At 43.5% G+C, this 17999-nt stretch overlaps 1 protein-coding gene across 2 annotated transcripts in view; it reads right to left on the minus strand.

Moving 5' to 3' along the window:
* The window catches only part of PLPP4 (phospholipid phosphatase 4), a 275253-nt gene that overhangs the window by 121482 nt on the left and 135772 nt on the right, over window positions 1-17999 (minus strand). For both annotated transcript variants that reach the window (XM_077455386.1, XM_077455387.1), the window contains exons 2-4: window positions 9130-9238; window positions 5117-5207; window positions 2800-2863 (exon numbers count right to left, since the gene is read on the minus strand). In XM_077455386.1, coding sequence (XP_077311512.1) covers window positions 2800-2863; window positions 5117-5207; window positions 9130-9238 — 264 coding nt within the window. The remainder of the gene's footprint in view (window positions 1-2799; window positions 2864-5116; window positions 5208-9129; window positions 9239-17999) is intronic.

Raw genomic sequence — 17999 nt, forward strand, 5'->3', positions numbered from 1 at the left:
GGACTTTTTGACAGCAAAGGTCCGACGGAACGAGTCCATCGGACAATTCGATCTTGTGTGGGCTCCATCGGACCTTTGCTTGCCAAAAATCCGGCGGACTTTAGAAATAGAATGTTTTCAATTTTTCCACCAAAACTTCGCCGGACCGAGAAATCCGTTCGTGTGTATGCTAGTCCGGTGGACAAAAGCCGATGCTAGGGCAGCTATTGGCTACTGGCTATGAACTTCCTTATTCTAGTCCAGTCATATGTCATCACGTTCGAATCCGTCAGACTTTGGTGTGATTGTGTGTGGCCAAGTCTTTTCATTGGGAAAGTCTGTCGGAACTCTGCGGAAAGTCCGTCAGAAAGACCGTCGGACCTAGTCCCTCGAAAAGTCTGGTCGTGTGTACGCGGCATAACACAGCCCAGCCAAACTGATGTCAAAATTAACCTACATAATTAACCCTCAAAACCCCTACTGTTCTGAGGCAAAAACTAAATTTACACATGAATGACACTTTGTCCAAAATGTCATCTGCTACACATCCCCCCCAGTTATTTAGACGATGTCCCCACGCTCTCTCATTAGAGTTGATTTACTAGAGGCAAATCTGTTTTTTCACTTTGCCAGGGAATTTTTTCCCAAAGCTTAGTGAATGAGGTGAAGCTCTGCTGACTTTAATCATCAAATTATGTGCAAGCAAAAGTACAGTTGTCTTTATTTCTGTTGCATGTGATTGGGTATTCTTTGCAAAGTGTATTTTCACCGCATTCACTAAGTTAAGTTAAAATTATTTTGCAAGGTGAACAGTCTATTTATCTTTAGAAAATCAACTCAAATGCATCACTGTGTGGCTTCCAGAATAACACGTATGTAGGTAAGAAATTTCATAAAACAAATGTACTTACAATAAAGCAAGTGTTTCATCCAATTTATACATATACACTGTATGGTAATTAAGAGAAATACAAAGGAAATTAGAGACATGAGATAGTGAAAGTGACAAAAAAAATCTGAAGAAAGAGAAAGGAGGAAAGAACTGTCATAAAAGTTTTTATATTGCATTATGCAGGTGGAAATCTGACAGTGAAAACCAATTGTCATATTTTTAGCCAGGAAGGACTTTTTCCTCCCTTTGAGACATAATTGGTCAGCGTGTCTCTTTTGTCAGGATCTGCAGCACAGTGGTGTCTTACTAGACAACAGGAGCCATAATGACTGCACCTGCACACTTATCTGAATTGAAAAAAAAATGTTCATGATTTTTTTTTTTTTTTCTGTACAAAACTTTTCTGTTTATTACATGCAGAAACAAACATAAAGCAGAGATAAAGACAGGATGAAACATGCCTTTCAACATGCTGAAATGGTTAGAGGACAGTATCAGAACAAGATAGAAGCTCTAGCACTAATGCTGCGTACACACGTCCAGACTTTTTGACAGCAAAATTCGATCGTGTGTGGGCTCCATTGGACCTTTGCTTGTCAAAAATCCGGCGGACTTTAGAAATAGAACATGTTTTACATTTTCCCACCGGAACTCCGCCGGACCGAGAAATACGTTTGTGTGTGTGCTAATCCGACGGACAAAAACCGACGCTAGGGAAGCTATTGGCTACTGGCTATGAACTTCCTTATTCTATTTCGGTCGTACGTCATCACGTTCAAACCCGTCGGACTTTGGTGTAATTGGGTGTGGCCAAGTCCGTTCATTTAGAAATAGAAAAATGGGGTTCCCTTATGCTATCAAAGTGAAAAATATCTGAATGTGGTATGTCGGTTAGATTGCTGCTAGACCTAAAGTGTATACCATGCACTTGAACAAAAATATATTAAAAAGGTGATCAGCGCAAACTATATATCCACTTGCAGCTAAATAATCGCATGTACAGCAAATAATTTATTTGCGTAGTTTGCACAGTAGCAGATTGCGCAGCAGCTAAATTATTGCATGCAGAGCAAATGATTTATCTGCGTAGTTTGCACAGTAGCAGTTTGCACAGCAGCTAAATAATCGCATGCACAGCAATTAATTTGTTTGTGTAGTTTGCACAGTAGCAGTTTTGCCCAGCAGCTAAATAATTGCATGCACAGCAGCAATTTGCATTAGGATTCACCATTAGTATTGATATAATTATTGATTTAATGCACTTTATCTATGAAGTAGAATACATATCAAGCAAGGATTTTCCATCTTTGTAGTAATATTTGGTATATAGGTTGTGCTGATCACCTTTTTTATTTAGTTCATTTAGAAAGTCCGCCGAAAGTCCGTCGGGAAGACTGTCAGACCTAGTCTGTCGAAAAGTCTGGTTGTGTGTACATGGCATAAGGCTTCATTCACACCGCGTGTGCCTGCCCAGGGATGCACGGGAGTACCATTAAATGTTAAAATAATAAAACCGGCTTTTTGCTGCAATATTTAGCTTTGATTCAGAGATTTCCCCCCAAAGTAAATATTTTTGGCATTGTCCTTAGTCTGACGGCCATCATCATTATACACCCACTTCCTCTGACCTGAGGTCTTCTTAAACCCACCCCACTCTGAGACTGGACAGTGCAAAGAAAAGTAGTGAGCAGCCTGTCTCTCTGTCACTATGCTGAACTGATTGGCTGCTTGAACTGATTCTACCTCTAATCTTTGCATCTTACAGGAGCTCAAGCCCATGTATTTACATGACCTGAATGTAAAAAATACATTTAATAATGTAATAATGATTACAAGGCTGCATTCATTTGTCTCTTGACAGAGACAAAGTTGACAGGATTCTAGGTTAGTGTCTGACATATACATTGCATATAATGTAAAAAGCTTACCTTCCTACTATGAGCTTGATTGTGTTAGTGCACACTCCGTTCAATGCCAGGGCCAGGGAGACCGCTGTATGAGATGTAACACAAGGCCACACAATTACTATGTTAAACATTTATCGAATTACCTAGCTGTATGAATGACAGATCTTTTTTTTTTACTTTACCCATATAAAAATTTATTATTATGGTGATTTCTGACCTGGATGAAAATGTTTTTAAGGGTAACAACTGCACAGCAGGCATTTTCAAGTACTTATGTTGGTGTTTAAAGTAATTCCTGTGTCCAGTGGCAGGCAAGATTGAAATCAGGCGCCCCCTCCTCCACCATCTAAATTTGTATCACCCCAGCCACAGTATAACCTTGTTGTCTCTGGGACATTGGCAGAGAACTGAGCTGTCCTGACTCTTTAGGAGCAGATACGGCTCCTTAATCAGGCAAATTTGGCCTAACTAACTCTGTTCACATATATGCAAATTGGAAGCATTTTGTGCGTCATCTGATTCACATGAATGTGAAACAAACTGTCTTTCTATGGAACTGGTTCACATATATGCGGTGCAGCGGCAGTATGATTTTGCGGCAAATTTTTCTGAGCACTGTGGTGCGATTCAGATGCAAATTCCAGGCTCATTGTCTTCTATGGGAACACATTGTCTTCTGAATTGCACATCTCATCTGTTTTGAACACAAATTCAATAAAAAAACAAAAACAAATGTGGGGTCCCCCCCAATATATATCAGGCCCTTTTGGGTCTGGTATGGATTTTGAGAGGAACCCCCACGCCAAAATGTAAAGAGAAATGGCATGGGTCCCCCCAAAATCCATACCAGACTCTGGCAGCTGGCGGGCCAGGAAAGGGGGGAGGAGTGAGCTCACCCCTCCTCCTGAACCATACCAGGCCATATGCCCTCAACATGGGGGGGGGGTGCTTTGGTACAGGGGATGCAAGGACCATGTTGATGGGGACAGGGGCCTCTTTCCTGGCCAGTGGTTCTGGGGGTCTTTGGGCAAGGGGCTTATCCAGATCTGGAAGCCTCCCTTAACAAGGTGACCCCCAAATCCCAGCCCCCTCCTCTGTGAAACAGTAGAGGGTACATTGTACTTCTACTCATTCACCAAAAAAAGTGTAAAAAAGAAATAAAAAGATATGGACAGTTTTTAAAAATTCCTTTATTAAAAAAACAAAAACAATAATGTCCCTCGGTGAAGATCCATTACCAATAACAACGCCCACCGCCGACCTTAAAAAAAAAAAAAAAAGAAGCTCTGCTAGCATTGAAGGCTCCACGGCCTGACAGTTCTTAAATAGGTAAGGGGCTGGGCCATCTGGCAACATCACTGGGTGGCACTGCCCCCTTGTGGTGTCATTGACAAGTGCATGCTGGGTTGGTGACGTCACAGGGGCAGGGTCACCTGGTGATGTAGCTATTTAAGAACTGTCAGATTGCAGAGCTGGCAGATGACGGGAGCCTTCGGCTCAAGTGGGGCTTTTTTTTATTTTTTTATTCAGGTCGGCAGTGGTGGTGGGGGTCCTGATTGACAGTGGATCTACACTGGCGGGACATTATTTTTGTTTTTTTAATAAAAGAATTGTCAAAAACTGTTTCTGTGTTTTTATTTATTTTTGACACTTTTTTTTGGTGAATGAGTAGGGGCACTTGGCTTCCAGATTCTGATAAATCAGCTGGCTGCAGATGCCCGCAACCACCAGCCAGGGTTGTGGAAAAGAGGCCCTTGTCTTCATCAACTGGGGCCCTGTAACGGTTGGGGGGGGGGGGTGCATGCCTGCCAGGCTTCCTGCTCAGATAACGGGATAAAAACAACACCCCTACACTGGTTATTGAAGAAATGTGTGACTGAGTCTGGCTGCCTGGCTGCTGGGTAAAACATCTGGGGAAGACCTGGGCAATATTCCAGCGGCTCCTATAGCAGTAGCGCTACATAATGCTAATGTGCAATGGTTCATATTAAACTAAAACAATGAAGCAAGTATTTTACATTTTAATCCTGAACATAATAAAGAAAATATCTACAAAACATAATACATTCTCTTTCATAGAAAAAAACAGCTACACAATGCAGTATTATAATTCTATTTCTGTGTATATAAATTCATCTTTGCTATTGTGACTTTGTATGAACTTGTTCCTGGCTTCACTTCACTGACATACAGTGAGTAGAATATATAAGCAGGCACTGTGTCGCTTGATATATTAATAATAATTTTCTTATTTACCATTTCCGAGCAAAACTTTCAGTATTCATAGCTCACTTCCATTAGCCGGTTATCAGTTATATGGAAAGGAACATTTGCTTACCGAGACAGGCTTCCTTTATGTCTGTTCTGTCTGTCCGTTGAATGATTTTCACTACAAATATCACAGCCAGGGGTGTTAGGAATGATATGGCCTGTTGGAAACAAAGTAGAAACAAACTGTATAAGGAGCACCTAGATTCATTGCTGGTGGCTATTTTGATGTAAAAAACAATGCTCAGCTTGCTATGACAGAGAGACATCACATAATGATAAGACACATATTATTTGGGCTGGGAGGATCAGTAGCATGGACAGCAGAAGCACTGATATACTGTGTACTGTACACTGATCAGCCTTAACTTTTTGATCACCCACCCAATTTTGAGTAGGTCCCCCTTTTACTTCCAAAAGAGCCCTGACCTGTTGAGGCATGGACACCACTAGACCTCTGAAGATATGCTTTGGTTTCTGGCACCAAGCTGTTAGCAGCAAATCTGGTAAGTTGCGAGGTGATTGATGGATTGGGGTCTGGATTGTTGCATTCCTCAAACCATTCTTGAACCATTTTTGCTGACATTATCCTTTTGAAAGAGGTTTCTGCCATCAGGTAATACCATTTTCATTAAGGGGTGTACTTGGTCAGCAACAATGTTTACGTAGGTGGTACATGTCACATGTCATGTAACATAGACATGAATGGCAAGACCAAGATTTCCCAGGAGAACATTGTCCAAAAGCATCACACATCCTCCACTGGCTTGCCTTTTTCCCATACTGCTTCCTAGTGTTATCCCTTCCCCAAGTAAGCGACACGCACACCCGGCCATCCACATGATGTAAAAGAAAATGTGATTCATCAGACCAAATCCCATTCTTCCATTGCTCAGTGGTCCAGTTCTGATGCTCATGTGCCCATTGTAGGCACTTTTGGCTGTGAACATAGGTCAGCATGGGCACTATGACAGGTTTGTGGCTACACAGCCCCATATATAACAAACTGCTATCAGGGCCAGACTGAAATACCCTAAAATTTCCCGGTAGGCCGCCTGCCCTGGGGCCACTTTGAGCTGTGGCTGACTGCAGCACTCCCCTCCCTCTCTCTCTCTCTCCTATGTGTCACACACTGTAGGCATCTCCCGCGGTGTGTGCCATGGACCTGGCTGGGTCTGTGCTCAGATATGCTGCTGTAGCAAGGTCCCGCCCCCCTAGACCAACTCTTGTAATAGTAGATGTAACACTGGATTCAATCGCCTATCACACGGCCGGTCTAGGGGGGCGGAACCTTGCTACAGCAGCACAGCCCAACACAGACCCAGCCAGCTCCATGCCACACACCGCAGGAGATGCCTGCTGTGTGTGATACATAGGAGAGAGCGAGCGAGGGAGGGGAGTGCTGTGTGTTATCCAGGCAATGCCATGGTGACTGAGTAACCAGTGGGACATAGTGGGACTTCTAGTTCTGCAGAGACAAGGGAGAAACCAGTGGGCATGCTGGGACCTCTAATTCTACACAGACAGGAGAAGGGGAGCCAGTGGAACATCTAGATCTACAGAGACAAGTGTAACCAGTGGGGTATACTGGGACTTCTAGGCAATGCCATGGTGAGTATGTATTGATGGGCACAGTGAGGCTGCATTGATGGGTACAGTGAGGCTGTATTTGATGGACAGTGACGCTACATTCATGGGTACAATGAGGCTGCATTTGATGGACAGTGAGGCTGCATTCACAGGCACAATGAGGCTGCATTCATGGGCAAAATGAGGCTGCATTGAAGGGCACAGTGAGGCTGCATTGATGGGCATAATGAGGTTGTCTGCAGTCTCTGACCATCTCTTGTATCATGTCTGCATTCTCTGACCATCTCTTGTATCATGTCTGCATTCTCTGACCATCTCTTGTACCATGTCTGCAGTCTCTGACCATCTCTTGTATCATGTCTACAGTCTCGGACCATCTCTTGTATCATGTCTGTATTCTCTGACCATCTCTTGTACCATGACTGCAGTCTGACCATCTCTTGTACCATGTCTGCATTCTCTGACCATCTCTTGTATCATGTCCGCAACCTCTAACCATCTCTTGTCTTAGATCGTGTCTGAAGTCTCTGAGGGAGTCTGGAGAGGAGTCAAGAGAGGGAGCACTGCCGGGATGGGGATCATGGGAGAAGTGAGACATGTGTGGACTGTGGAGAAGAGACTATAGGATAAATCCAAAGCCACCGATCTAGAGCCGACTGACTGAGCCCTGCACGGTGCATCTGAGTGGAGGTCAGTGATAGCGCTGCCAGGCCAGTCTGAGGGGGGTCACTTATGTAAGGGGGAGTGAATACAACAATGTAACGGGGTCCTGGTATAATAATGGTATGGGGCTGGTATGAATTTTTTTCCAGGGCTGGTTTTTATTCTCAGTCCGGCCCTGACTGCTATGCCTATTTTTTTTCTGCTTTCAACATATTAACTTCAGGGACGATGTATTTACTTGCTGCCTAATGTATCCCACAGACTTTCCGATGTCATTGTAGCAGGATAATCATTGTTATTCATTTAACCTGTCAGTGGTCATAATGTTGGATGATTGGTGTATGTCAAATAGGGTGCCATGTCTAAGGCCATGTCTGACCTGAGAGAGCTCCAATGTAATGCACACCTGCTAATATACCAGAACCATTTAATGTGCCCTACAGCTGCCACTTTATTAATACTGTAGCTCTACTCATACAGCTGAAATAACATTGTTCTGCTTAGACCCCTTTCACACGGCAGTGCTGCTAAAACAGCGCTAAAGTGCCGGTCATTTTTGCGGTGCTTTGGCGGCGTGTTAGCGGTGCTTTTGCAGCACTTTTTTTTTTCGGGCACTAGAAGGGCAAATTTTTTAAGGTCATTTGAAAACATGACCTTTAAAAAAAGGAAAAAAGTCTAGCTTTGTGGCGCTTTCAAAGTGCTTTTAAGGCACTTTGGAAGCGCTGCCCATTAATTTCAATGAATACTTCAGCTTTCTGCTAGTCTATTTATAGCAACCTCCCATGAAACAAAATTCAGGCTTTTATCACAGTTGACCGAGAACTTGTCAGAAGTTATCACGCTGATAACAGAAGTACGTAGCAGGAGAAAGCCACAGGACTTAGTGCTTTGAAGAGAGATAAGAAAACACTGCAGATATGTGTGCTCAGCTCAAATTTCATGAATCAGGTTTACATCCACTTTAAACTTATGGTTATTGGGAGAAAGGGCCCCTTATACTGCTGGTCAGTGTTTGAAGGATTCCCTTACACTGGTGGTCACTGGGAGAAGGGCTCCTTTATACTGGTAATCAGTGGGAGATGGGTTCCCTTACACTGGTTGTCACTGGGAGAAGGGCTCCCTTATACTAGTAATCAGTGGGAGAAGGATTCTCTCACACTGGTGGTCACTGGGAGAAGGGATCCCTTATACTGGTAATCAGTGGGAGCAGGGTTCCCTTACACTGGTGGTCAATGGGAAAAGGGCCCACTTGGTAGTCAGCGGAGGAAGGGCTCTCATACACTGATTGTCAGTGGGTATGGGCTCCCTTACACTGGTGGCCAGTGGAGAAAGGCTCCCTTACACTGGAGATCAGTGGGAGAAAAGCTCCCTTACACTGGTGTTCAGTTGGAGAAGGTCTCGCTTACATGTCAGTCGAGGAAAGGTTCCCACTTACAATGGTGGTTGATAGAAAAAGAGCTTCCTTACACTGGTGGATAGTGGCATAAGGGCCCACTTACAATGGTGGTCAGTGGAAAAAGGGCTTACTTACACTAGCAGTGAGTGGAATAAGGACCTGTTTACAATGATGGTCAGTGGAAGAAAGGCACCCTTACACTAGCAGTCAGTGGAATAAGGGCCCGTTTATAACGGTGGTCAGTGAAAGAAAGGCTTCCTTACACTGATGGTCAATGCAGAAGGGCGTCCTTACACTGGTATGAGTTCCAAAACAACATAGATTAGAAGCCACTAAAAAAGTAAGGAATAGTATTCATTAAAAGAGATGTAAAATGGGTGCAAGCAATAGGTACTACTCCCAAGAAAGACAATAGAATGTAACATTTTACTTACAAACATGAGCCGTGTGGGTATGTTGTCTGACTGAACCAGGGGATTCTTGTACAGCCAAATTTCTTCCGGTTGGATAACCCGCTGAAAGGGGTCCAAAAACTCAGTAAAGCTGAAAATAGAATAAAACAAGGAGTGGAACTATTAGTCTCCTCATGCTAAATAATAATAGGGACTGTATTACCATAAACAAATCTCAGACATAGAAACACAGTATAAACTTTATGGTGCCCTAATGTTATCCTGAATACAAGAAAGGAGTACAAGATACATACATCATCTTCCTAAAGCCCAGGTTCACTTTAAAGTAGATATGAACCCAAAATGGGTGACATTTAGTTTGCTGTAGCACTGCCTTTCTTAAATAGTGCTTTTTTTTTCTTTTGTATACTCTTTACATGTTTCTTCTTTTTTTTTAACTTTTTTGCAGCCAATGACAGTGGTGGATAGTGCCTGGACAATGAGAATCAGCATGGACCTTTCACCTTTGACAGACATTCATGTGACTGGGAGAATGCACAGGAGAAGAACTCAGAGACAAGGGCAAAGCGTTGCCACCCCAAAACAAGATGTGTGTAGCGCTGGCTCCCGACGAGCATGCACTATATGTTTTTGAAAATTAATATTCCTGAAACCACAGTTGGGTTTTAGGGCTAATTTGACTAAGTTATGATTTCAGTACCAGTCAAGCTGGGTTGCACTGGGTTCTCCTTGGCCGCAGGTGTCGCTGTCACTGCCGGCAAGTGGTAGAACGCAGTTTAGCTGGGTGTATTAAGTGTCACGTTTTCTCGGAACCAGCCCAGTGGGAGTGTTCTCCTGCTGTGAATTCTGGAAGGTGGTATTTAAGGTGCTGAGATCACGTGTAACGGAGTTCCGTGCCAGAGGATTTTCTGTCTGTTTGGTTCTGGTCCTCCTGACCAGCCTCCATGGCCCTCCTTCCATGAATTTCCAAGTCTCAGGGATGGATAGCCCGAGGCAAAGCAACTGCAGGGACAGTCCTGAATGGATGTCGAGGCCTGGTGATTCAAGAGTGGTCTGGTGTCGTCTCATCTAAGGAGAGGCCCAGCAACTGGAGAAGCATCCAGGGGAGGACTCTTCAGGAGAAGGCTATGCTCAAGGCTGGCTTCTCTGAAGCAGCCTGAAGGCTCAGTTGAAGGACACTTTATGGATCCACACTCATACGGTATCGCCGAACTGGCTGAGAGATACTGATACCATATGATAGCTCTATAAATTTGTCTATGTCCCTCAGTTACGCTCAAGTCTGTGGCAGAGACTTTTTCTCAAGTATTCTACACTCAAGTCTGTGGCAGACGCTTTACTTTACTTAACAACCTACTGGCTGCTAGGCCTAGTGAGAGGAGGTCTATCCGGGGGCTGTGAAAATCCAGCTGTGAAACGGTTATTCTCTGCATTCCTTCTATAAAGACTTTCCATTTTTGACAGTCCAAAGTACCTGAACGTCCTCTCAACCCTCTACCTTAAACTGAGAGATCTTGTTTCTATTTCAAATAAATAACCCAAAAGAAGATCCAGTGTCTGTTTCTGCATTTCTTTGGGCCATCTACCATGGGAAACCCTAGACAGAGACGAGGTCAAGAAGGTAACGGTAAGCCCAATAAAACCAGCAGCTCCTTTGGGGATCAGTGATACACGTGTTTCCATAGAAGACATTATTTTAACAAAAGCTGCAAATTAGAAAAAATAAATAAAATTGCCTTTGAAAGAACACGTTGCTGTTTATATAATATTTTAGTGACTATGTTTGCATCTACTTTAAAGCCAAACTCTCCTATGAAGCCCTCAGCTCAACTCCCTCGTCTTCCCACACTCCACGCACCTATTTTCTAAAAAATTTCTTTACCAGTTTTTCTTATAGCCATTCTTGCCACTCCTTCTCATTTCTAACACTACACATCGCAACATCCTATGCCGAACATCCACATACTGTATAAACAGGAGAAAAAAAATCTAAATTGAGCAGCAAAATCTGCAAATGCTGAAAACAAAGAACAATTGTTTGTAGCCTTTATAAACAGACCGTCTAACCAAGCAAAACATCAGAAAAAGCATCAATACACTACAATTTGTAACCGGTAATAGAAAACTAGTGCTAGATCCCCCCCCCCCCCCAGCCAATAAGCAAAGTTTATCCATAGCTCCCAACTGTCCCTGATTTCGAGGGACTGTCCCTGATTTCGAGGGACTGTCCCTGATTTCGAGGAATGAGCCTCTGTCCCTCATTCCTCCTCATTTGTCCCTCATTTTGGTTTGATTTATATAGATGTATATAAAATGCACTTTTTAACCATCAAAAAGTGTTTTGCAGCGCTAAACCTTTCATCTGATTTCTAAATTGCTGCATTTGTAAATTCCAAAAGCCAATATAAAGGAATAGTAGGGGGAAAAAAAGCACTTGTAGGTTTAACCAATTTATTTTTTTGTACAATTCCCCTTTAAGGGGGCGTGGCAAAGGGTGTGTCATATGTCTGCATACTTTTGCTGATAGGTGTCCCTCATTCCCATCTCAAAAAGTTGGGAGGTATGTTTATCAGTATTCATTTTATCCAGGAGACACTGTTGATGTGCTAAAGTCAGAATATCCTGTTTACACTGGATAGTGGTACTTACAGCTGAATCTAAGAACCCTGCCTTGCAGTGGGGGACATCTACACTGCAGTGTTACCAGAACTTTTACTTACCCAATCCCAGTGCCAAAAATCCCCCCCCCCAAAAAAAAAATTGAACATGAATCTGCATGCTTACCCCCAAGCATAAATTCCCCTCCTCCCAGGACAAATACTCCTCTCTGCTAAAATTCCCCCTCCCAGCACAAATCTTTGCTCTCAACCCCCCCAAACAAACATGCCCCCTGCCCAAAAAATAAATAAAACAACCCTCCTAGCACAAATCTTCTGCCCCTCAAATCCCCCCCCCCCCCCCCGAGTACACAACCTCTCCCCCCACACTCCAAATCCCCCTGCTCAGCACAAGTTCCCTCCCCCAATCACCCCTCCTAGCAGAAATAATCTTCCCCCCAAAATTACCCTTCCTGGCACAAATACTCCCCAATCATCCTTACTAGCACAAATCCCCCTCCCCCAAACCATATCACCTCTTCTAGCACAAATCTCCCAATTCCCCCTCCTAGCACAAATAATCCCCCACCAAAAAAAAAATCCCTTCATAGCACAAATACACCCCAGTTATCCTTACTAGCACAAATCCCCCCCTCCAAAAAAATCCCCTCCCCCCAACCATATCACCTCTTCTAGCACAAACCCCACAAGTCCCCCCTCCCAGCACAAACCCTCTTCTCCCATCCCCCATCCTAAAACAAATCCCCCTAAATCACCACTCCCAGCATTTTCACCCAATGTTCCCCCTCCTAAAACACTTCTTACCCCCTGCCATCCCCCAAATTCCTCCTCCCCCCAACACAAACCTCCTCTCCCCAATCTCATCACAGCACGCCTCCACCTAACATGATGCCACAGTGCCCAGGGCAGCCCCCCTTCCTGCCCACCCATGTCCTGGTCCTACCCAATCCTTTGGTCCTGCAGACTCCTCTGTGTGTCTAGACCAGTCTCTACAGCCTATTTTCTAAGGTCCTTCAACATCATCAAGACAGATGCAGGGACAATAGCCCTGCACTGGATGTGAGGATGCCGAGGGACAGTCCACCACTGGAGCATGGGTGAGCACTATTTGCTGGAAGATCATGTAACTAAAAATGCTTTACCATTCCCCAGAAATAAATGAGTGCTTAACTCTTACAGTGCAGGTGCTGCCCCAATGCAAGGGAAGGTTTTTAGGTTTTTTGGAGCTGGGCTTTAAGGTAGATGAAAAACTACAAATAATTTTAGGCCAGTGAAGCTGGCCATAGATAGATTGACATTTTACTAGTTCAACAAGGACTGGTCAAAATTTTGATCTATGCATGGCTGCTCTAGTTAGACAAAAGTCGATCTAATGATTGACGTTTGTCGATTGGGCTTGTTGGATTTTTTTTCCTGTTCAGCTGACTGTAGCCAATGGGCTGCAGCTGCTGATCAGTGTATTCTGACAGTGGAGATTCCTGCTGTCAAAATAGAATGTCTCAGCGGGGAGAATTCCTTCATCCACCATGTTTGTGTGGATAGAGGAAACTGTTCTTTTTTTTTTTTTTTTGATCAGCCCTCAGCTTTATGTACTCATTAAAATATAAATGGATTATTACATAAAACTAAAATAATCATCTGTATGTAATGCATCTTACTGGATCTTCTAATCCTCTGCACAGCAGCATGCAGCCTGGTAGTGGGAGGGGAAGCACTCTGAACCAATCATGGCTTGGCATAGTGCAATGGGGAAAGAACAAAGATAAAGCCCTGGTTCACACTGCTGCGACTTGTCATGTGACTTGAGAGTTCAAAGACGCATTACAAGTCGTGTCCCATTAACGGCAATGGAACTGTTCTAATCGGTGCGACTCAAGTCACTCCGACTTAGAAAAAGGTTCCTGCACTACTTTGGTGCGACTTCAACAGGACTTGCATTGACTTCTGTTAACCCCTTTCCTGCCAGCTGCTGCAGTTTTACTGTGCCAGGATGGCTCCCCTGCACGAGTTGTCGTAGCTGTACATCGGCTCTTTAAGATGCTTTTGCAGGCGTGCGCGCGCAGCATGTCCCCGGGGCCGATGCACGTTCCCGGGGGGCGCGATGACTGCCGGGCACCCGTGATCGCTTGTGACAGAACGAGAACAGGGATGTGTGTGTGTAAACACACACATCTCTGTTCCCTCAGGGGACTAGAGACAGTATGAACAACGATCAGTCTCCTCCCCTAGCCAGTCCCATCCACCGCACAGTTAGAACACACCTATGGAACACAGATAACCCCTTGATCGCCCCCTAGTGTTAACCCCTTCCCTGCCAATTACATTTATACAGTAATCAGTGGCTATTTTTTATCTCTGATCCCTATATAAATGTCGCTGGTCCCAAAAAAGTGTCAGAAGTGTCCAATCTGTCCCCTGCAATGTTGCAGTCACGATAAAAATTGCTGGACACCGCCATAAGTAAAAAATAATAATAATAAAAATGCCATAAATCTATCCCCTATTTTGTAGATGCCATAACTTTTGTGCAAACCAATCAATATAAAGTTATTGAGATTTTTTTTTACCAAAAATATGTAGAAGAATACATATTGGCCTAAACTGATGATGACATTTTTTTTTTGAGGTGGTCAAATACCACAAAAAGAAAGCTCTATTTGTGGGGAAAAAAGGACATCAATTTTGTTTGGGTACAACATCACACGACCGCGCAGTTGTCAGTTAAAGTGACGTAGTGGCGAATTGCAAAAAATGGCCTGATCAAGAAGGGGGTAAATTCTTCCGGGGCTGAAGTGATTAAAGAAGTAATATGCAAGCCGCGATGAAGTTGCGCAAGGATTTCAGATTCAAAGTTTTGAGACTTTGAAGCCGCGGCAATGTGAACAAGGGCAAAATCATAATGTACTGCTGCTCCATCATTGTACAGTCTCAGACTGGAGAAAATCCTACCATACATTATTGCAGTGTAGCCTGTAAAGAGATCCAGGCTGTGCTGTCTGGCAGCTATCTATGTCTGCATCACATAAATGGTTGAACAGTATGACAAAAAAAATACAGTATCTATATGTCTAAATATTACACATTAACAGCGCTTTATATGAATACACAGTATTCAACAAAATATTATTTCATATGGTGCAATAATAATTAATCAAACACTGATTAAATGATTAGCTTGTTTAAAAAGCACTCAGTTCTACACAACTGCAGTTCATTCAAAAAACTGTCCAAAAGTCCAGCTATAGCAAAACAAAGTGATAGCAGCGCTGCAATGAATAGCAAAAGCAACAAAGTCCTTTGTCCTATTAATGCTCCAAAACAGAGGTGTGCAGAGAAGAGAAAAGCAACTTCAAGTCCCCCAGTGATGGAATCCACATGCTCATCAAACAACTACACCTTCTGCTTTATACAGTGCCTTTTATGCCTTTGTCCAATAATCTCATTGTGTGTAGAAGACATTACTCCAGATGTGTTCTTAGTGATATGCAGGACACACTTGAAAATTCACAGTTTTTATCTAATCTTTTGAGGGAAGTTGGTCAGCCGATTAGTTGCTCAATTGTCGCAGGTTTGGAAGTTCAGAGTAACAGGCCTAATGTCTCAATACCAGAGAATGACAAGCAAGCCCAAAACTTTCACTGTGTGAAAGGTGTTTGTGAAAGATACTCGGGGGAGATGACATTGATAAAGGCAATGTATATAAATTGGAAGAGGTAATACAGTTTTGCCTTGATCAAAGACCAGATCACTTTTTGCGATTCGGCACTGCGTCGCTTTAACTGACAATTGCGCGGTCGTGCGACGTGGCTCCCAAACAAAATTGACGTCCTTTTTTTCCCACAAATAGAGCTTTCTTTTGGTGGTATTTGATCACCCCTGCGGTTTTTATTTTTTGCGCTATAAACAAAAATAGAGCGACAATTTTGAAAAAAACGCATTATTTTTTACTTTTTGTTATAATAAATATCCCCCAAAAATATATAAAAAAACTTTTTTTTCCCTCAGTTTAGGCCGATACGTATTCTTCTACATATTTTTGGTTAAAAAAAAACGCAATAAGCGATTATTGATTGGTTTGCGCAAAAGTTATAGCATTTACAAAATAGGGATAGTTTTATAGCATTTTTATTAATAATTTTTTATTATTTTTTTTTTACTAGTAATGGCGGCGATCAGCGATTTTTATTGTGACTGCGACATTGTGGGGGACCCATCGGACATTTTTGACACATTTTTGGGACCATTGTCATTTATACAGTAATCACTGCTATATAAATGCAGTGATTCCTGTGTAAATGACACTGGCAGTGAAAGGGTTAACCAGTGGGTGGCAGTGTAGGGGTTATGTGTTCCTAGGGGTGTGTTACTAACTGTGGGGGGGTTGGGCTTTCATTAAGTGAACACTGATCTCTGCTCCAATCACATGGAGCAGAGATCAGCGTCACTAGTTGCTAGGCAGAATGGAGAAATGTTGTTTACACAGCATTTCCTCCATTCGGCCACTCCGTGAGACGATCGCGGGGATGCCCGCGGCGATCGAGTCTGCGGGTCCCGCGACCGGACTCACGGGGGTCCCGACCAGCGCGGGAGCGCGCCGCCGGTGGCGCGCTCCCGATGGCAGGGCGGCATTGAATATTGGACGTACCTGTACGCCAATATGCCTGCCCGTGCCATTTTGTCGACGTACATCGTCGTGCGCTGGTCGGGAAGTGGTTAAGGATTACTCAACGATGAGCATGGTAAAGTAATCATGATGAGCCATAAACGAGAACTGGTGAATATTGGGGGAAGAAATTATTTATCGGTTGATATATGAAAAAGATCCTGGTGTTTATTGTATTCCTAAGCAACATTTTGGAGAAGTAGCCCAAAGTTGACTTTTATTCCACATTGCCAGACCTGATGAAAATAGTCTAGATTACTGGACTAATTTAGGTTGTTATTGATCTTGCATTGATCGTGCTTAAATAAACAAGGGAAATATGTAAAGTAACCAGGATGTGAATTAGCGAAGATATTTATAAGACATTATCCTGAGCCAAACCTGCAGAATGTGTTAAATATAGGTACACACAAAATCTCAAGTGGCCGGAGGCCAGCCTGTATTTGTGGGAGGAGCCTGAGAGAGCTATTTAATCCTCCTCTTCTGTCGGGGCCAGTGTCGTCTGCGATTCTGGGTTCCCACCCACCCATCCCCCCAGCTTTTCATACATACTCATAGTATTTTCTTATTCTTACACTCAGGGTATGCCCTCTTTTCAGGCATGCCGACCAGCTAGGCCAAGGCACACCTCAGGCCTTGGTTCTTAGGAGTATCGCATTTCCCGCTTGAAGACTCTGACTACAAATATAGGTACACACAAAATTAGTATATCAAAGAATATCTCCAAGCAAATGCTTTTCGAGAGAATGCATATTATAAAAAGGAATTTGTTGATTTATGTGCTTTACACAAAATTTAAATTATGGATCCAGTCTGATCAAATATGAAATTTTAGCAAGACCTGTCTTCTGCGAGGCTCTGACTTTTCTCCTTGATTTCATCCTATACAGCTATCTATTTTTATCGCCACACTCCTTGACTGTCAGAATTAGGGATGAGCTTGGGCATGTTTAGATACATTTCTGAACCCAGGGTGGAGTCCACCAGGAAGATGTCACCTTTAATGGGCCAAATATTTACAACCAAGGCATTTCCCACCCTGTAGCTGCATGTATACAAGGGGCATATATAGGGTTGCCACCTTTTCTTCAAGCCAAACCCGAACACTTCAGCGGGGCTTAGCATTTTTTGTGTAGCATAGACTATGAGATTGTAAAATACCTGGGACACCTCTGTGTGCCCTAGGGAAGTAGTAACGCAGCAAGCGCAGCGTTGAATTGTGGGTGTAGCCAATTGCAAATAGTGCAGGTGTGTGTAATGTACTGTAATGTGTGTAATGTATAGTGTATATGTAGTGTGTAATGTTTGGTGGGGAGCCTCCCAGTGTAATTTTCCTGTAAGGCATTGGCGGTGCATGATACATGAGCCTAAGTATGTATGCGTATTTTATGGGGGGGGGGGGAGTGACTCTGGTCACCATAGAGCACCTTCTGCAGAGTGAATGCAAAAAGGTAAGGTGGGGGGGGGGGAGCTACTGATATAAGGGGTAACCTCTATATCAGTGCCCCTTTACCTTACTATATTCACTGCCCCTACATCAGTGATCCCCCTCAGACAGGCCTTGCTACGCTGTCACTGACCACCACTCAGGTCCACCATGCAGGGCTCAG

The sequence above is a fragment of the Lithobates pipiens genome, unplaced genomic scaffold, assembly GCF_037356315.1.
Source record: "Lithobates pipiens isolate NorthernLeopardFrog02 unplaced genomic scaffold, aLitPip1_a1.2 Scaffold_25, whole genome shotgun sequence".
Classification (NCBI taxonomy): Eukaryota; Metazoa; Chordata; class Amphibia; order Anura; family Ranidae; genus Lithobates; species Lithobates pipiens.